General features: G+C 37.3%; 1 protein-coding gene across 4 annotated transcripts in view; it reads left to right on the top strand.

Annotated features, from left to right (window-relative positions):
* The first annotated feature begins 452 nt into the window (after positions 1 to 452).
* SLF2 (SMC5-SMC6 complex localization factor 2) overlaps positions 453 to 21304 on the top strand; it is a 41245-nt gene continuing 20393 nt past the window's right edge. Inside the window, exons 1-10 of one of the 4 annotated variants that reach the window (XM_070363823.1) lie at positions 453 to 814; positions 3381 to 3424; positions 3922 to 4646; positions 5766 to 5823; positions 10030 to 11012; positions 11991 to 12061; positions 14680 to 14802; positions 15756 to 15923; positions 16846 to 16948; positions 20937 to 21012. In XM_070363823.1, coding sequence (XP_070219924.1) covers positions 549 to 814; positions 3381 to 3424; positions 3922 to 4646; positions 5766 to 5823; positions 10030 to 11012; positions 11991 to 12061; positions 14680 to 14802; positions 15756 to 15923; positions 16846 to 16948; positions 20937 to 21012 — 2617 coding nt within the window. In that variant the 5' untranslated portion in view covers positions 453 to 548. Of the gene's footprint in view, positions 815 to 3380; positions 3425 to 3921; positions 4647 to 4851; positions 4905 to 5765; positions 5824 to 10026; positions 11013 to 11990; positions 12062 to 14679; positions 14803 to 15755; positions 15924 to 16845; positions 16949 to 20936; positions 21013 to 21304 lie in introns of all 4 variants that reach the window. The other 3 variants (XM_005888101.3, XM_070363825.1, XM_070363824.1) reach the window with 3 other exon arrangements.

Here is a 21304-nt window from a genome sequence, read left to right as displayed (position 1 = left end):
CAAGTCTTCACATTGGGTTGTGCCGACTACTGAGGAAATGGTGACAGCATCAGCACACTTCGGCCTAAGATGTTAAAAGAACGATGTAATGAACAGCTGGGGATTTCTGAGGCACAATTGTGTGACACAAGAAGCCCAACTATTGGCAGTCTTCATTGGGGGAAGCTGCTGGGCTCGGGTTTGCTTCAGCAAATCTTGCCCCTCGCCTTCCTCAAGACGGGTATCGCCAGCTACCGCAGCGCCCTTGGCATCCCGCGCCTTCCGGCCCCCACATGCCCGCCAAAGCGGACGCGGCCCGACCGCCGAGGCGCCCCACCCCCCACCCCGTGCACGTGACGGGGGGGGGCAGTGTTCCTCCCCTCCTCCCCACCCCCTCCCCCGAAACCCTGCCTTCTCTTGAGAAGCTACGGCTCTCTATTGCACCACTATTGGAATGACCCCCGTGCCGGCCAATAAGAACGCGTCGCTTCAAGTAAGACCCGCCCCCTGTGGGTCCTCAGGTTCCTTCCCGCTCACACCGGAGTCACTTCCGAAGAGAGAGAACCGCCATGAAGAGGGAAGGGGTGCCGCCCACCTCTGCTCCGACAGCATCCCCGAGTCCCAGCAGCAAGACGGCAACCACGCATCCAACTTCTCCAGCTACAGCTCATGCCGCCGTCGCCAGCGGCGCCGACATGACAAGGCGCTGCATGCCCGCTAGGCCAGGTTTCCCCTCATCCCCAGCCCCGGGGTCGTCGCCCCCGCGCTGCCATCTGAGACCCGGTAGTACCGTCCCTGCTGCAGCGGGAAAGAAAACAGAGAGGCCTGGGGACAGGTACCGTGCAGAGGGCTTGAGAAGGGGCCGGGTCGCGGGGGCAAGGGTATGAGGGAGGTCTGCGGACGGTTGCTCTTCCAGTTCCCGCCATCCTCCGCGAGCTCAGGCCTCCGCGTCCGGGGCCTGGCAAACCCCTGCCCCGCCTCCACGCGGGGACTGCTGGGAGCTCGAGTCTCGTTTTCTGTAGTTGGGACGGTGTTCTCGGTCTAGTGACCACAACCTGGATGGCTTCGAACCAACCGCCTTAGGTGGAATGTAATTTTTGTCCTTTATTTTAGCTGGACTCTGGGCCCTAACTGCTAAATGCATACTTAAGTGGTTTTCTCTGCATTGTCGGTTCTCCTCATCCTAGTGGTTGAATGGTATAAGCATTTTCTATATTGTGGGTGAAATTATGTAAGATGTGATGACGGAAACAACTTTGATGAATTGCTTTAAAGTCTAGTACACGCGATAAATCTAAATTTAAAGAACATGCAGATTAGGAGTGTGTTGTGTTTTCTCTCCAAGAGGCCAGGTTTTCTTGTAAAGATTTTGTTGGAGCTATGTAAAAAGATGGAGAATTTCATCAAATGACATTCTCTGACAATAAAACATGTTTAAATTCTCTTCGAACTTGGGTACTGTCTTTTTTATTTTAAGTTTGAAAACTTGTAATATTAGTTTAACAGTAAATTTATCTTCTGATCTTGTGGTACAGGTCCACAATCCCTTATCTTAATTCTGAAAGCCAGAAAGTTACTAAAACCTAAAGTTTCTAGTAAGTTTGGCACCACATCTAACTTGGCAGCCAGACCTGACCAGAACTAGAGGAAGGCTATAGTTGGTCATCTCTTTAAGTGTGAGTCTAAGTTCTGCTGGAAAAACATTTACGTATTTCCTTACAGAGTGCAGTCTCAGACCCCACTGGGGGCTTTCCATAATGCATCCAAGTTACCGCCTTTCTAAAATACAATAAATTGAGAATTCTAAAACACATTGGTTCCCAAAAGTTTCAGATGAGGGTTTGTGTGCTGTTACACATGATTTTGTTTAACTAGTTATAAGTAAATAATGGACCTTTCTGTGCATTTGAATTTAGGGGATTGTTACTTCTTGAAAGTTACATTCATGGTTATTTTACAGGTTTCTTGTGTGTTATACCCAAAGCCATTTTTCTCCCAGGGGTAATGAACAAAAAGATGTAATACTTTAGGCAAGAGATACAGTGTTACTTTTAGTAATTTAAAAACATTCAGTATTACCTTGCTTTGAGTTAATTAGCTGCTTTTTAGTCCATTCTCACCTCCCTTTACTCAACCAATAGCAAGATATTATCCTTCTCCCCTTTGCAAAACCTGTAGTATTTCTTTACTCTGATGTAATTTATTTCGTGAGGGAAAAAATGCATAGATTCTCCCTTAGCGTGTCACTCATTCATTTCAGGGCTGCTTAGCTTTTCTATTAATATCTCAAACAAACATTGTAGACTCTCAGTACCCCCTTAAAGATGGGCATCGCTCTTCTGATGTGGCCAGTAAAGAGTGCAAGATGTAAAAGCAGCATAAGCTTCAGGGACTTCCATTGTTCAGGTTTTCTCTGAGCAGTCCAATCTCATAGTGGATAAATGTTTAGGGGAACTTGTCTACCACTTATTTTCTTTCAGCTAAAACGAAGAAATTTTAGTAAAATTTGCCAGAAAGGTGACTTTTTTGTTCTACTTAGTAGTAACACCGCTCTGTGCAGTTGGAAACTAAATACATAAATCAGAATACAAATTCTAGTAATATGGTCCTACTTCACTGTGTTCATTGTAGAGTGCAGAAATCCTTAAAAATTAAAAAGTTTGATTTTTGTTATTCTTTACTCCTTAACGTCTTTTTCTCTGTTTTGTTCTTTTTCCTGGGCAACACATTGATTTTGTAAATATCTTAAGAATTCTTGGTAAATTAAGACTTTGAAACACTCCTCATTCCAATTTTTGCTATTAGATTAACATCCCACTGTAGTGTATAAAGAATGTAGTATAAGCTTAGATCTTTTTCTGCCTTCTGCTCAGCACACTCTTTAGCTGCCTCTCCAAACCAGCAAAATCAACCATGTTTGCCGTTCTACCATCTACTCTTCTTAAGAGTCTGCTCAAGTTTTAATGGGTTTTTATAATCTCCATTATTCATTCAGCAAACATCTCTAGAACAAATTTTGTACCTGTCAATGGAGATTTCAAGGAATAGGATCAGATCCCTTCAGGTTCTTTTATTCTCCCACATAGCAGCAAGCCTTTCAGTCCTAAAAAGCTGTCTACCGATTCCTTAGATCCACACTCCAGTCTTATCATTTTTGTACTATGAAGTATATAAACTTCAGTTTTGCTTTATAAATTTACTCCTACAGGAACTGGTGAACTATATTAAAAAAAAAATTTTTTTATAATCAGCTTAGTAAAGCAATATTGTCAGAACATGATTAAGCCAGATAGTGAAATTCAGCCTCTAGTCTGTAAATCTACTAGTATTCTCAACTTAATCTGAATTATTGAAGTTTTAATATTTGCCAATGTGATCCCATATTATGCTTTTATTTTCAGGAAACAGTCAATTATAGATTTCTTCAAACCAGCTTCAAAACAAGGTATGTATACTATTCATGCATTTTTTGTGGGATCTTTTGGGGAGGGAGATGGAGTTGATTTTTAAATCTACTCTTAACTTACTAATTTGATGAAATATGGTGTTCAAAATTGAAAATATAAAGATACAGTGTTGTTTACAAAGATAAACAAGTTCTAAAATCATGAAGAAACTTTGCTGTTATGGTTTCTTACATTTAAAATATTCAAGTCAATAATGTTCATTAAGTATACTATTTTGATTCTGGATTAAAGTAACTTCATAAATAGAGCCATGGAGAACTTACATGATGCGGAAGAGAGTTTTATGAAAGTAAGGCTTTAAAATCATGTCTTGATTCTACCCCCCATAAAATGTGTATCATTATTTAAATATAAATTTGAAAACATTTGTGATAGCTTAATATTTTAAGTGTTAATTATAATATTTATACAAGTGTAATAGTTTGTGCTATTTTTAATAACATACAATGTGCATTTGTTTTAATTGGCTATTCAGATAGACGTATGTTGGATTCTCCACAAAAATCGAACATCAAATATGGAGAAAGTGGATTGTCCATCAGTGGGACAGAGCAGTTTGAAAGGAAACTATCCTCACCAAAAAGTTCTAAACCCAAAAGAGTGCCATCAGAAAAGAGCCCTGTCTTAGAGGCATTCATAAAAGGTGTTAAAGAGCACCATAGAGACCGTGGTGTACATGAGTCACGTCAGCCTTGTGTGTCACTGGACACCAAATATTCAAAGGCAGTTACAAAATACGTTCCTCCTTCATATCTCTTGTCAAAAGAGACCAAGAAAAAACATCAGTCTCCAGAGGGAAGGAAGTCACATTTCATTCATGAAAATAGCAGGGAGAAGAATGATGGCAATCGAGGCAGGATCAGTGCAGATTCTAAGAAGCAGGCCACGGTGACAGAAGCTGACATCTTCAAGAACAGCTCCCGAAGTCTTAGCAGCAGGAGCAGCCTATCCAGGCACCACCCAGGAGAAAGCCCACTGGGAGCTAAGTTCCAGTTATCTCTAGCTTCTTACTGCAGAGAAAGAGAACTAAAGAGATTGAGAAGGGAGCAAATGGAGCAGAGAATCAACTCAGAAAATTCTTTCTCAGAAGCAAGCAATCTTTCTTTAAAATCTTCTAGTATAGAAAGGAAATGCAAACCAAGGCAGGAACTGAGTAAACAGAATGATGTCACAGCTGGAAACAGTAATCTTTCAAACCTGGTATGTGCAATAAATGCTAAATTAGCTTGCTACTGTTTTATCATATTTAGAATACTAAATATAAAAATGTTTGATAACAATACAGTGCCTTTTGTTAGGGAAATACTGATACAGAAGCTAGTTTCATTAAGTTTCCTCTAACTGTCCATCAAAACATTTCTGATGGCTGATGTAAAGCAATGTTTTCTGCCCTTAATTTTTTCAGACCAGGAACAAAGATGTTCCTTAATCAGGAAAATAAGCATTTTTTTTTCTAAGGTAAGTACAGTCATTTTTAAATTAGGCTGCCCTGAAGTTTGAGAATCACTGGTTTATGTTATGTATGTCTTAAATAATTAAGTACGGGCCCTGGAAAACCTACAAAATGATGACGTCTTAGAAAACTATTCAAATATGTCTTAAGCTCATCAGATGTCTCTTTTGAGAATAGACCAAACTTAGATTACCGTAAAAACTGTCCCTCTCCACTGGAAAGTCAAGTTGTTAAGTATACCTGTTTGAAAGAGCTTCTGTACATATTGAACAACTAAAGGAAGATGAGATAACAAAGTGCTATGTTAATATAAGATGCTGTGGTTTTAAAACCAGATGGACAAAAATAAACCAAACTATGACATTCTAAGAGTGAATAGCTGGAAATGTATTTGTAAACTCACGGGTTTACTTACAAGGACTTTGGTGCCTTTACCAGTGAGGTTTGCTAATGATCAATAGATGTAGTAATGTTTGGTTCATTTTCATAAGATTTCAATGTTTGGTGGTGCATTAGTACCTAAATGGAAGTATTGAAGAGGGAGTTGTACCCATTTGATGGGCAAATATTAGGCTATGTCTTTATTAAAATAAATAGTACAGTGCTCTAGTATTAATTTTGAGCTATTAATAAAAATTTCTAAATTTACATTGTGAAAATTGACATTTTTACATATAATACAGAGGTACTTCAGTTTTCAGGAAAGACTTGAGTTTAAAATACTTTGCTGTAGAAGTTTGGATTTACCTCCAAATTTGATGCTTGCTTTAGTCAGTCTAGAAGTCTTTGTTTAAATATAATGAAGGAAAGTTCACATTCCTGACTGCTCTCAACTCCTAATTAATTTTTTCTCATTTTGCTAATAGGAAAATGGACATCTATCAAGAAAAAGATCTTCTTCTGATTCATGGGGACCTACTTCAGGTAGAATCAAAATAAATTTAAGAATTCTAAATAAATTTGCCTATTAATGGCACTGGTTTTTACTTTGTTTAAATGTACAGTTTCCTTGCTAGAGGTAAATTGGGTGTCTCAGGTTAAAGTTTGGGAAAGTTATATTCAGAAGGAACAGTTCTTGAATTCAGTATGTGTAAACAGTAGTTGTCTTGACTTTTCTCTGCCTTCTTCAACAGTTCCTTATAATGTGTTTCTCATATTGGAATTCAGTGTTCTACTTCTGAATCTTTGGCTACATTAAGAACCATAATCTTATGTTCTTGAATTATGGACTGAGGTCTTGATATTGCAGATGCTTTGTTTAAGTGTGAAACTTATGGTTCAAGACAATGTTTCTTAATATTTCAAATATAAAGATCCCTTTTATTATCAAATTCAAGGATACCTATATGATATTGGTTTATACTTTCAGTATCTGTTGATAAAATACATAACAAACAGCTACTGTTAATTCAGTAATTCTTAAAGTATTCTTTTTAACTAGAAGATAAAACCCTGTGAAATTCAACCACCACAAAAGTTTATATAACATAGAAAAAGGCCACCAAAAATGCCCGCTGTTAATAATAATCTGGTATATCTCGTTTTTCCTGCTGTGACTGCAGACTTTGAAAAGTGGGCTTTACAGATTTCCACAATCAGTAAGATACATTGGACGTACTGATAATAGCCAACATTTACTGAGCACTTACTGTGTGCTTTGTGAATTATCATTTGATTCATGTCCTTGCTTTTAGAGATGAAAAAACAGGTACAAAGAGACAGTTTTGACTCCTTCTTCTGGTTTCATGTAAAACTCTGTTTTCTGTACGTTCTAGAGGTGTATTGCATTTTGACCAAGTGATCTGTGTTGTTTGTTTGTTTTAATTTTTACATTTTTGGTTTTAGTGATCACATTTTAGTGGATTTTCACATTACAGTAAAAGAACAATAAGTTCTCAGCCATGAGATTGCTCATGTACTCACTGTGTAACATATTTGTTGAAGGGAAAAACAAGATATCTTTACACCAGCTCTGCTAGTATAAGGGGCCACTGGTAATGGTGTTGCCAACAAGCTGTTCAGCATTTTTTTCTCTGATAATGACTAAGATAGCAGTTCTCTTCAGTTCATGGGTTTGCAGATTTCACTAGTGGTGACTGAAGTGGTTTCCTTTTATATAATCCCATATACTGCACTTCTTGAATACCACTTGAAAAAGGTTCTTTCTATTTTCAGAGGCAGGTTTAAGATGATTGGTTTCACTTATATTTTTATTTCCATAATCCCCATTAATAATTATGGTATAATAATCTTAATATACATTTATACTTCAATTGAATATCAATAGACCCACTCCAGTGTTCTTGCCTGGAGAATCCCAGGCCTGCTGGGCTGCCGTCTATGGGCTCGCACAGAGTCGCACACGACTGAAGTGACTTAGCAGCAGCAGCAGACTATAAAGAGCATAAGGAGATTTTTTTTTTTCTAGACAACGTGAAGCATGTTTATCTGATAGTGAATTTGTGGTTGTTCAGCCACTAAGTCATGTCCAGTTCTTTCCAACTCCATGGACTGCAGCACACCAGGCTTCCTTGTTCTTCACTATCTCCCAGAGTTTGCTTAAACTCCTGTCCGTTGAGTTAATGATGCCATGCAACCATCCCATCCTGTGTAGCCCCCTTCTCCTCCTGCTCTCAGTCTTTCCCAGCATCAGGGTCTTTTCCAATGAGTTGGTTCTTCACATCACATGTGGGTATTCCCTAAAATGTGAATAGATATTAATTAATCCAGATGTTATGCTATATTTATATTATTGTTATACTCAACAGTTGTGATGATACACATAATCCCATCCTCTATAGCCCCCTTCTCCTCCTGCTCTCAGTCTTTCCCAGCATCAGGGTCTTTTCCAATGAGTTGGTTCTTCACATATTCCCTAAAATGTGAATAGATATTAATCCAGATGTTATGCTATATTTATATTATTGTTACTACACTTAACAGTTGTGATGATACACATAATCACACATTCATTAATCACATACAAGTTCAGGGACTTCAGCAATATTAGTAGGATAGACATTTAGCTTATTGATCTTCCAGAGTCCTGTCCTGTGGTTGAATTCTGAGAATCAACTTAATCCCTCCCTAATTTATTCTATTATATTATTTAGTAATAGCCAATCTTCTATTGAGCATTTGGATTTTTCCTTTTTTTCTTTTTACAAACTCAGTCCTTGTCTTATCTGAATATTTTCTATATTAATAGGTATTTGAAATGTTGTAAAGCATCAACCTACAGATTGTACAGGAGACACACAAAGAATCATGAAGACTTGTCTTCTCCAAGTCTTCTCTTTTCTTGGTTATTTGATTTGTCATCCTGCCCTATAAAGGATCCCTGTCATTTTAAGACATTTAACCCCAGAAAACTGAGAGCATAGAATGATTTATCAGCTAATAGAAAATATCTGTAGAAGAATGCAGACAAGAGCTCTTGGGGATTGAGTTTATTTTTGTTTTAATTTCTTAGCTGTACTGGGTCTGAGTTGTAGGATGTGGGATCTAGTTCCTTGACCAGGGATTGAACCCAGGCCACCTGCATTGGGAGCACAGTCTTAGCCACTGGACTACCAGGGAAGTTCCCCTGGGTTTGTTTGTTTGTTTGTTTTATATAAATTGTATATTTATGGCTGCACTGGGTCTTCATTGCTATGCACAGGCTTTTCTCTAGTTGGCAGCGAGTGAGGGGTACTCTTCAATTGTAGTGCTTGGGCTTCTCATTGCAGTGGTTTCTTTTGTGGAACACAGGCTTTATGGCACAGGGGCAGTAGGTGTGGCAGCTGGGCTCAGTAGTTGTAGCACACAGACTTAGTTACTCCACAGCACGTGGAATCTTCCCAGAACAGGGATCAAACGCACGTCCCCTGCATTGGCAGGCAGATTATTAACCACTTGGACCGCCAAGGAAGTCCTGGAACATTTGATTATTAATTAATTTTTAATTCTTACATATTGATTTTCCAGACTGTGTATTGATAAGCTTATCCAAATAATTGCTTAACTCTTGAGTTTTTTTGTTTTTTAAATCCAACTTGAGATGTGGGGATATCTGTCCATGTGTAGAAACTTGGTTTAAGGAAATTTGATTTTGAGAGTACTAATTATATAAATAGTGAATTTTTCAGGGTGAATTAATGAAACATCACATTTTTAAACACGGAAATTTAAAAAAAAAAACTGATTAATTCATGTATATGTGGTGTTTAAAATTAAAGTGCTTCTGGATGGAGTTCCTAACATGGAGTCAAGTTGTATTAGTTTTCTAGAGCTACCATACAAAGTATCTAAAACTAGATGGCTTAAAACAACAAAAATTTATTGTCTCATGATTCTGGAAGCTAGAATTCCCCAACTAAGGTTATCAGCAGGGCCATGCTCTCAATAACTCTAGGAGAAGAATCCTTCCTTCCTTCTTCCAGCTTCTTGTGTTTATCTACAGTTCTTGGCATTCCTTGATTTGCAGGTGCATCACTCCGGTCACATGGCATCTTCTTTGTATGTGTCTTCATATTATCTTCCCTCTGCATGTCTTTCTCCATGTCCAAATTGCCCCTTTTTATAAGGACACCTGTTATATCGGATTAGGACTCACCCTAATGACCTCATTTTAATTTGATTGCCCCTATAAAAACCCTGTTTCTAATTTAGGTCATAGTCTGAGGTTCTGGGAGTTAACACTCCAGCATATTATTTTGGGAGCTACACAGCTGAGGCTTAGAGGGATAAATGGGGAAGAATAAACAATTTAATAGTAGGGGAAAATACTTACAGGAAGTTTTTTTAATTGAGAAGTTACCTTTCCTTGATACAGATACACAGCTTTTTAGTGTTTTGGCAAGTAACACATTTAATTCTATTTATTTATTTTTTAATTCTATTTAGATAATAAACTTTTAATAGCTTTTGAGTGAAAATGAGCATTTGTCATTCGCTTTGGACTAAATTTCTTTGACATGAGTATGTCAAAGAAATATTATTAACTTTTTCCTCATTCCATATGTGATAATCTCAGCCTAAGCTTTTAGAATTTAAATGCTTTGTCAGGGTGTTCTAGACACTCTTTGAATAAACTTTAATAAGATAGAAAAGTATATTTTCACTAATCTGGCAAAAATTAAATTTTAGCAGGCTCTAAGCAGAATAAATTCCCTGACAAAAGAAAAAGGAACTCTGTGGACTCAGATCTGAAAAGCACAAGAGAATCTATAATGCCAAAAGCAAAAGAGTCCTTCCTTGAGAAGCGTCCCGATGGACCACATCAGAAAGAAAAATTTATAAAACATATTGCACTGAAGACACCTGGTGATGTATTGCGCTTGGAAGATATATCCAAGGACCCAAGTGAAGAAGCTGATTGCTCCTCTGCAGGCTTGACACCTACAAATTCTGGGCACCAGATCCGTGGTAGTGACCAAAACCGTGTGGCAAGTACCAAAGAGACTAAGATACCGAAACCCCACTTATCTTTACCTCAGGAAAAGTCTGCAGTTAAAAAAGCTAGCAACCTTCAGAAAAATAAAACTGCTAGCTCTGTGGCATCGCAGGAGACAAAACTTCTACCTTTGCTTTCCCATGTTCCAAGTGCTGGTTCCTCTCGGGTTCCATTAAATGCTAAAAATTGCACTCTTCCAGTTCCTAAAAAAGATAAAGAGCGTTCTTCACCTAAAGAGTGTTCTGGGCATTCTACAGAGTCCTCCAAACACAAGGAACACAAAGCAAAGACTAATAAGGCTGATTCTAACGTATCTTCAGGGAAAATTTCTGAGGGATCTTTACGTTCAGAATATGGCACTCCTACAAAGTCCCCCCCAGCTGCTTTGGAAGTTGTGCCATGTATTCCAAGCCCATCAGCACCTTCAGATAAAGCCCCTTCAGATAAAGAGAGTTCAGGAAATTCTAATGCAGGTAGCAGTGCACTGAAAAGGAAACTAAGGGGTGATTTTGATAGTGATGAAGAAAGTTTAGGTTATAACCTAGAGAGTGATGAGGAAGAGGAAACATTAAAATCACTGGAAGAAATAATGGCTTTGAACTTCAATCAGACTCCTACAGCTACAGGAAAGCCTCCGGCTCTTTCTAAAGGGCTTAGATCTCAGTCATCAGACTATACAGTAAGTAGTTCTACGACATCTATCTTTACTTGAAGAGAGAAAAATGGATTGACTAGTGAAAGAGCGATAGATCTATTAGAACTTACTTTAAGATTCAGTGTTTGGTACAACTCAGACTGAAAGCAGTATAGTTCTTTTTTGGTGAATGGGTTTCCCACATTTTTAGCTTTATAACTGTAAATCAGTGGTCTCCAAACTTCTTTGATCAGACACACTTTTATTAGTAAAACAAATTTAGAGCATGTAGCCCAATATATATGTATACTTATAGATTATATACATGTACTACTATACTACTGTGTACTTTCTAAAGATATTAAAAAAACTATGAAAGGAAGAAGAAAAAGTATTTTTCTATAGAAGTTATATAGAAGTTAATATAGAGTAAGTTCTACTGGAGTTTCTATAGAAGTTCCATATAAATAGAAGTTCTATTATTTTCTTCCTGCACCCCAATGGATCACCTTGCACACCCCCTGCTTTGGAGACCACTGCTGTAAATGAAGGTAGAGTGTAGAAATGTTGTTAATTGTGGTGTGCAATTTTATTTATGAAGTGCTTCATGCTATCTTGGGAATAAGCGGAATTAAATTTTCATATGTGTGTAAAATTTGGTGGGGAAGGTGTTACTGTTTCATAGTAACACCTAAAAATTAGTAGTTTAATTCCAGTAAAATAGAATTTAAAAATAAAGACAGGGTAGCCATGGAGCCCTTGGGTGTTGGCAGTCAGTTCCTAAGACTAGCAGGGTTTTTATAAGTAGTGCCCTTTCCTAATAGATGGTAAAATCAAATTGACTGCACTACAAAATTCTCAATTTAAAGCATGATGGTGAAAATTATTTTAAAAAAATATATATCCTCCTGGCCCAGGTTATTGAAAAAGAAATTGTTTTTTAGTTTCTGAGTAACTTAAAACATCCCAATTTTTCTGCTAAGATATGTTATGAAGTATTCCTAAATTTTCTTTTTATTTTAGGAACATGCTCATAGTGGGACTTATACAAATACTTTAGAGCGTCTAGTGAAGGAGATGGAAGACACACACAGGTAGGTTAGCATCATGACTGTCTTGCTAAATTTAACGTACTGTTCGTATGACTGGCTTTTAATTTACCTTAAAAAAAAAAAATAGAGAAATTAGCAGGTATTTTGTGCTAGTGCTATTATAGTTTCACTGTCATTTGTGTTAAAAATAAGGTGTTCTTGTTTACAGGCTAAATTGGAAGATACTGGTTTTTATTGTATACTGTATCAATTAGTAGTATGAATTCCTTTCTGCTTACCGCAGCTAGTATCTGGTAGCTAAAATTCTTGATCCAAAGCATGGGTAGAAAAGATTTTTTGTTTTTTGTGTGTGTGTGTGACCAAAAATATATCACATAAAACTGACCATTTCAGTTATTTTTAAATACTTCACAGGCATTACCTAGCACTCATTTGCATTGTTGTACAACCGTCACCACCATGCATCTCCAGAACTTTTCTTTTTTTCATTTTCCCTAACTGAAATTGTATACCCATTAAACAGTAACTCTCTATTCTCTCCTTGCCTCTAGCTCCTGGCAGCCATATCTCTTTCTTTTACTATGAAATTGACTGTTCTAGGTACCTCATGTAAATGGGATCATACAGTATTTGTCCTTTAATGACTGGCTTGTTGTATTTGGTGTAAGGTCTTCAAGGTTTATCCATGTTGTAGCATGTGTCAGAATTTCCTTCCTTTTTAAAGCTGAATAATACTCCATTGTATGTATATACTTCATTTTGTTTATCCATTTATCTGTTGATTGACACACTTGGGATGCTTCTTTTTTTTTGACTACTGTAAATTTTTCTGCTATCAGCATGGGTGTACAAATTCTCTCGTCAAGTCCCCACTTTAAGTTCTTTTGCATATGTATCCAGAAGTGGAATTTCTGGATCACTGGTAATTCTATGAATAATTTTTTGAGGAATTGGTATACGGTCATCCATAGTGGCTATACCATTGTGTATTCCTGCAAGTGCACATAGGTTTCCGTTTTCCCCACGTACTCACTAACACTTGGTTTTTCTGATTTTTTTAATGATAGCCATCCAAACAAGTATGAAGCAGCACCTTCATACTTGTTAAATGTTTGTATGCCCACCTAGTCCAAGTTTTGAAACCAGTATAACTAGACAGGGCGTTTTCACATCAAGTTACTCTTTTGAGGAAGAAGTTTAGAATTATGACTGATACCCCATCACCACCCACACATACACAGAAATCAAAAAGTTTGAAAATTATAATAATCCTAGTGAAATTTATGTAACTAGTTGCAAACTGCTTTTGCTTATTAGAGGGAAAAAATAATATTCCTTATTAATTCAAAGACTGTCCTTAAAACTAACTCAGAGAACTTCACTAAAACCTCAACTGGCCTGAAGTTGGTATATATGTGTCTCCAAGTAGCTAAGTATAGGAATTACAATTAGTAAGTAAGAAATATTCCCCTTTCTGAATTTAACAGAGAAATAAATTTGTCTCTACTGTAAAAGTCTTTCGATGAGGGAGTGGTGCACATTGCACAGCATGTAGGATCTTAGTTCCCCAACCAGAGGTCGAATTGGTGCCTCCTACAGTGGAAGCATGGATTTGTAGTCACTGGACCGCCGGGGAATTCCTGTCTACTGTAAAATTCTTTTGAAGTTTCATGATTTCTGAGGTCAAATCTGAAGTTTCTTATTTAAAACTGAACATTCACAGACCAAGGGGAGAGATGCTGGTTTGATCTAATGACTCCTGTAGTGATAAAGCAGTGTGTTTACTCATGTACTGTGGAGCTGGAGCTAGGAATAAGGACCTTGGTTAAAATAACTTAATCTTGGCAAGCAATCTGTGCAAGGACTCCAGAACTAGACTCTCTAGTTGGATCCCAGCTCCTTTATATTGTGAGCTTGAGCAAGTTAGCTTTTCTATATCTGTTTCCTTGTTGTATAAAATGGATAATAATAAACTATCTCCTGGGGTTGTTGTGAGGGTTAAGAGTTAATAAAGTCCTTAGGACAGTGTCATAGTAGCTGCTTAGTAAGTGTTGAGTGTTGTGATCATGACAGTGACAATGGTAAAGACTACAGCTTCCTGAAAGCCTAGTTAACTGGAAGTCAGAGGAGCATTAAAGATTAGAAGGGGTAATCAAGTCAGTAGTTTTCATTCTTTGTGATTTTTTTTCTTCCCCTTTCTCTAAATGGGTTTGGACATCATTCTTGAAATTCTGTGTGGGTGTGCCATTTCCTCCTTCAATGCATGAAAGTGAAAATTGAAAGTGAAGTCACCCAGTCGTGTCCGACCCTCAGCGACGTGTGCTTAGTTGTGTCCAACTCTTTTTGACCCCATGCACTGTAGCCCATCAGCTCCTTGTCCATGGAATTTCCCAGGCGAGAATACTGGACTACCCAGGTTGCCATTTCCTTCTACAGGGAATCTTCCTGACCCAGGATTGAACTCTCGTCTGTTGTGTCTCCTGCATTGGCAAGCGGATTCTTTACCCGCTGAGCCATCCAGGAAGCCCTCTTGAAGTCCTAGCCATAAAGAAATAGTCAAGTCTTTTAATGAGTTTTTGTAGGTACTGCTTTTAGACATAAACTAAAGATTTTTTATTTTTAGGTTAAGCCATTTATTATAACATTCTTTTGATTCTCAGGCTAGATGAACTGCAAAAGCAACTACAGGAAGACATCAGGCAGGGCCGAGGGATTAAATCCCCAATCAGAATTGGTGATCACGACAGTACTGATGATGAAGATGGCCTCTTAGAAGAGCACAAGTATGTGGGGAATTAGTAAATAGCTGTAAATGGTGGTACATCATAACTAGACTTGTCATGGTGATCATTTTGAAATGTATAGAAGTACAAAGTCACTATGTTGTGTTAACAGGAACTAACAGTGTTGTAGGTCAGTTTTACTTCAAAACAAACCACAGAAAAAGATCAGATTTGTGGTTACCAGAGGCAGAGGGTTCAGAGGAAGGATGGATTGGATGAAGGTGATCACAAGGTACAAACTTCCAATTATAAGATAAATAAGTACTAGGGTTGTAATGTACAACGTGAGAAATAAAGTTAACACTGTTGTATGTTGTAGTGAAAGTTGAAAGAAGAGTAAATCCTAAGAGTTCTTATCACAAGAAAAAATTTTTTTTCCTATTTCTTTAATTTTATACCAGTATAAGATGGTGGATGTTCACTAAACTTGTGATCATCATTTCCAGATATATGTAAGTCACATCTTTATGCTGTATATTTTAAACTTATACCATGCTGTATGTCTATTATACCTCAATAAAACTAGATAAATAAATCATTCGGAGGAAAAAAAGAGCACTCTGTTTTTCATAAATACACTCTATTAAAAATACATTTAAAAATTCTGTTTTTCATAAAATAAATGGAACATTGGTGGTGGTTTACTTTATGAATAATATATGGTGGGTTCTTAATCCATCTGGGGTGGACTTGAAAGGCAAATGTTAAGGCCAAGTTACATTTCTTTGTCTTTCCTAGTTTTTCTTTTTGCACAGACACGTTTAGTGGCTTTGCAGTATTAACTACTAGCAAAAAGTGGGAGGAGCAGAACATGTGTTCTCATGTTCGCCTTCTAATCTAGGGTTAATAGTGGTCCTAAGATAAGGGTTTTTTGCACTCAGTCTTTAAATACAAAACTATATGCAGTATAACTGTTCAGTATTCAATAACTTCTTTTTTTTCTTTTTTCCCAGAGAATTTCTAAAGAAATTTTCAATTACAATTGATGCTATTCCTGATCATCACCCAGGCGAAGAAATATTTAATTTCCTTAATTCTGGAAAAATTTTCAGTCAGTATACTTTGGATTTAAGAGACTCTGGTTTTATCGGACAAAGTGCTGTAGAAAAGCTTATTCTTAAGTAAGTAGGAAAATAGACATTTTACTTTTTCCTGTATAAGAATTAAAAGATTACTGACTTGATGCAATTCTTCTGAAAGGTTAATTTCTATTATGACTTGTCCTGTTTCTTAGTCCTCTTACTACTATTGCTCTTTGTGTTTATTATTATAGGAAGCAGTGTAAGATAGTCGTTTGGCATATCTCATGCCTCTACTAGTTAGGATTAAGATCAATATCTAATAACAATGACTGTCAAATAACAAGAGCTTACTCAAGAAATATAGTCTTTCTTCTTCACCATCTTTAGCACTTGGTTGCTTCAGGTGCTACTGGAGCTCCAGCCTTTACATTTAAATTCCCAGAAGCCCCACATAACACTTCAACTTAGGGATAGTTGGGTAGAACTTAGTCAGCATGGCCACACCTAGCTTTGCAAGGAAGCCTGGGAGTGATTTTTATTTCAGGCAGCCAGTGTGCCCAGCTAAAAACCCCAGAGTTCATTTACCAAGAGGAAAGACATGAATAGATGGCAGAATAGGCAACTAACAGTCTCTACCACAATACCCAGACTAGTCTAATTTCTCTCGGTGTGTGATAGTTCAGACCCAGAGAGAGAGAGCACTAATTCTGGTGCTGAGCTTTTTAGAAGTACAAACCCAGGCTGGCAAAAGTGGACAGTGTTCTGAGACTTGATAGGCTCTTTAACACTGCCAGCTAATGTAGATTCATCCACCAGATAAATCTGGAGCCAGGCCACCAGGTTGGTTCAGCTTGAGGCCATTGATTGAATTTTTTTAATGAGTAACCTATCCACATTAGGGCAGAGTCCACCTCCACGGACTGCAATGGTTTGCTTGTTCATTTCCCTGATTATGTCAGATGTGGTACAAGTTTCTTGCCATGAATGTAGCAGTCATATTGATTTCACTGTGTTTTTTCAGATCAGGAAAAACAGATCAAATTTTTTTGACAACACAAGGCTTCCTTACCTCGGCTTATCACTATGTCCAGTGTCCTGTACCTGTGTTGAAGTGGTTATTTCGGGTAAGAGAAATGTTTTTGAGATACTGTCTCTCTCTATACTTTTCAGTCAAAAGTAAACTTTTAAAATGTAATCTTATTTGCATATTGCTAAAGAAAAAAAATCTAGCATATCAAACCCATGATTTTAGTGGGTTAAAAACTGGCATAAAGAGGTTACCAGCACTTCCCGGGTGGTACAGTCGATAAGAATCCACCTGCCAATGCAGGGAACACGGGTTCTGATCCCTGGTCTGGGAAGATTGCACATGCTGCAGAGCAGCTAAACCCATGTGCCACAACTGCTGAAGCCCATATGCCCTAGAGCCTGCACGCCTCAGCTACTGAGCCCAGGTGTGGTGCAAATACTGAAGCCCAAGTTCCTAGAGCCTGTGCTCTGCAACAAAGAGAAGCCAACGAAATCCAAGCACCACAACAAAGAGTAGCCCTTGCTTGCCACAACTAGAGAAAGTCTGCATGCAGCAACGAAGACCCAGTGCAGCCAATAAATACAAATTTAAGGAAAATGTTTGCCAGAGAAATGCCAATGTAGACAGTGTGCAGGATAGGCAGTATGCTAGTTGTGCCTAAGACATTTCATCACACTGGTAAATCACTATTGTAGTTTGCTTTAGAAAAGGTCTTCTAATGCTTATGTACCTGGAGTTTTTCTCCTACCTATTCCCCCTATTTTTGTGCCAGCAGCTCCATACATTGTTAGGATTTGAATTGTATGTTAATATTCCCCCATTCATATTTGGGGAGGTGCAAATCCACCCGAGTATTCTCATCCCTGTTCATATTGAACTTTTAAATTTATTTTATTTTTGGCTGCACTAGTTCTTTGTTGCTGTGCAGGCTTTCTCTAGTTGTGGTGAATGGGGGCTACTCTTCGTTGGAGTACGAGGGCTTCTCATTGCTGTGGCTTCTCTTTTTGAGGGGCACAGGCTCTAGGGTGCACAGGCTTCAGTATTTGTGAGTCCCAGGGTCTGGAACACAGGCTCAGTAGTTGTGGTGCACAGGCTTAGTTGCTCCATGGTGTGTGGAATCTTGCTGGACTAGAGATCGGACCCTTGTCTCCTGCATTGGTAGGCAGATTCTTATCCACTACTTCCCTGGTAGCTCAGACGGTAAAGCGTCTGCCTACTATACAGGAGACCCGGGTTCGATCCCTGGGTCAGGAACATCCCCTGGAGAAGGAAATGGCAACCCACTCTAGTACTCTTGCCGGGAGAATCCCATGGATGAAGGAGCCTGGTGGGCTACAGTCCATGGGGTTGCAAAGAATGGGACATGACTGAGCAACTTCACTCATACCACCAGGGAAGTTCCATATTTAACTTTTAAATCCACTTAAATAATTACCTTAATTTTGTGGTATCTACATGGTAATTTTATAAGTATCAGTGGTATCAGAGAACTACTAAATGTATGAAGTGAGAAGTAGGGGAAACATGCAGTTTCTATTTTGGACTTCTAAGATTGCATTTCAAAAAATCTCATATTTGGCAAGAACTAGATACTCCAGTATAGTTTCTCATTCATTTTTCATATAGCTGGCATATTTGAGTGCCAACTGTGCCAGGTACTGGAGAGAACAGTAATAAAAAAACTGTTTCTGATTTCTTGAAACCCATGTTCTAGTATAGAGGAGACAGACCATAAATGTGTGTGTGTACATTTATATTAATAGATATGTCAAATGATAAATGAGAGGAGAGAAGAGCATTCTAGGCAGAGAGAATAACAGGTGGGACAGACTATGGAGCAGGAACATTTGCTTCCTGTGCTTAGTTGCTCACTTCTTGGATTCCAGTAATTTTTTTTTCTTAACAATCCTAATTAAATCAAAATTTGCCTCCAAATAATTTTTATCTAGTAATACTAATTATCTTTTCTATAGCTCCCCACAATATACCTCATCTAACAGTCCTTCAGTTATTTAAACAACTGTCATGACTCATCACTTCCCACACTAAATATTCTCAAGTCCCTTTACCGGTCACCCTCCTGAATGACCTTTAGCTTGTTACTTTCACTCCTAAATTGTTAATTTGTTCTCCCCAATGAATGAACAAGGGCTCCATATAAGATCTTTATTGTCAGCAGTTTCCAGCAAGACTCTACCCATCAACCCCTGCCCCCAGATATTTATAACAATTCAGAACCTCATTTGTTGTCATGCCAGGACTCCATTATTCTCTGTGTAATATATTTTTTCTTAAACTTACAAGTAAGACTTTGCATTCATCTGTGTTTTCATCATGTTGATGTGGGTCCATCATTATAGCCTTTAAAACCCTAATAATGACATACAAACATACCTTCATGTAAGCAGTTTTTTATACTCTTCATATTTATTCTTTGAAAAGCAAACTAATAACCATTTGTTAAGTGCTTTTTTCCATGTAAGACACTTTGTCTCATTTCTTTTTAATTCCAAGTCCGTTTTTCATGATGGAGAGACTTACCAACTTATATATATGTATTTTTTTTCCCCCAGAAAATGAGTCAGAATTCACTTTAATCCTATAATCCTAATAGTTTGAAATTGAATTGTTAATTGAAATGTTTGCCTCTTCATGATTTTATCATGTGTCTAAATGTAGTTGTCCAGAAAATGTGAACAGAATATGAGCTGTTTTATAACTTTTTTTTCTTCAGATAACTATAAATTATTGATTTATTTTCATCTTGATATAGACATGTTATCATTCTTCTTAATCGCTTTATAAGTATTCCTTTGTAGTGCTATATCATGATTGATTTATTTAACCCAATCTTAATTGACAGACATTAGATTGTTTTATGTATATATATCTCTACTTATTTATCTCCAAGTTCTGTATTGCCGCCAGGCTTTCCTGGTGGCTCATGTGGGAGACCTGGGTTAAGAAGATCCTCTGGAGAAGGGAATGGCTACCCACTCCTGTATTCTGGCCTGGAGAATTCCAAGGGGTTGCAGAGTCAGACACAACTGAGAGCTTTCACTTTCACTGTATTGCCCACCTTTAAGTTCATCACCCCCTACAAAAAGGTTGTTTATCTAGAACTTGTCCTGTAGCCAGGCCTTTGAATGATTCTGCCCCTGCTGGCAGAGTGTAATGATGACTCAAACATCATAGCAGAGACTTTTTTTTTTCACATAGGTTGATTTTGAAATGACACATGTTATATGCCTGACTGAAACCAAAGTTTAGGCTATTCATCCTTACATAGATTTAAGTTTATTCATTATTATAATCTATGGTTCCAAAACAAAAGAAATAGAAGCACGATATGTTTTCCTCTACAAAACCATTTTAAAATAACTTGATATGTTATGATTTTTTTAATGTCTGTTAAACTTGAGATTTTATTCCCAAAAGTTGTAGAAATTACACTAATGATATGCTTCCGTATGTTAATTTTTGTACATAAAAAAGCCTGAGTAGATCAAAGTATAAGGACAATGACTTTGCATAAACATTGCCAAATAGACTTTACAGTTTTTACCAAATCACACTCACATTGGGCATACTACCTCTTTCCTTAGTACTCTTGTGAACACTATTATCACAACTCCTGATTTTTACCAATCCTGAAGTCAACTAATGATATCTTTTTTTTTTTTTTGCGTTTATTTGATTATTAGTGATATTGAGTAGCTTTTAAAAATTCACATTGACATATTAATTTGTATATTTGTAAAATATTTTTTACTAGTTCGTGATTTGATTTTTGCCCGTGATGTGACAAACAGCTTAGTAGCCTTCTCCTTTATGGTCTTTTGGTTTCATGGTATGATATGAACTAGAAATGTACTTTTGATCATTTTAAATATGATATTTATCTAATTATAAATGAAAGTTGTAAAAAAAGAAAAAGCATGTTAGAATGGAAAGGGCTCTGACTTATGAATCAGCTCTGTATTTAAATTCCAACTCATATTTTATGTTGGGTGGAGTATGTTAATCTCTCTGACCCTCTTTGCTCTTTCTTCTCTCTCAATACTCTTTACTACTTTTAACAGATGATGTCAGTTCATACAGACTGTATTGTATCTATGCAGATTCTAAGTACATTAATGGAAATAACAATAAGAAATGGTGAGTATACAAATTTACTGTGATTAGCATGAATTTTTGGTTGCTTTTGCATGATCTTTCATATTACTAAACATTAGGATATTTGGAAATATAGAATAAAAATTATTTTTTAATATAAAGTCTTTAATAATAAAATGAAACTAATAAGAGAGTGCATTTTTCTAGTTGCATTGAGAAAAGGAATATAAGATCTTACAAGTGGCAGCACTTACATAATTTTTACCAAGTCATGGCCTGCTGTGCTGGGTAAAGAGAAATTGTTTAATTAGCCAATTGACTTGGATGGCTTTTT

This window comes from Bos mutus, chromosome 26, assembly GCF_027580195.1.
Source record: "Bos mutus isolate GX-2022 chromosome 26, NWIPB_WYAK_1.1, whole genome shotgun sequence".
NCBI lineage: Eukaryota > Metazoa > Chordata > Mammalia > Artiodactyla > Bovidae > Bos > Bos mutus.
Note: the sequence above shows the minus strand (reverse complement) of the source record. Positions and strands in the feature narration are given on the sequence as shown.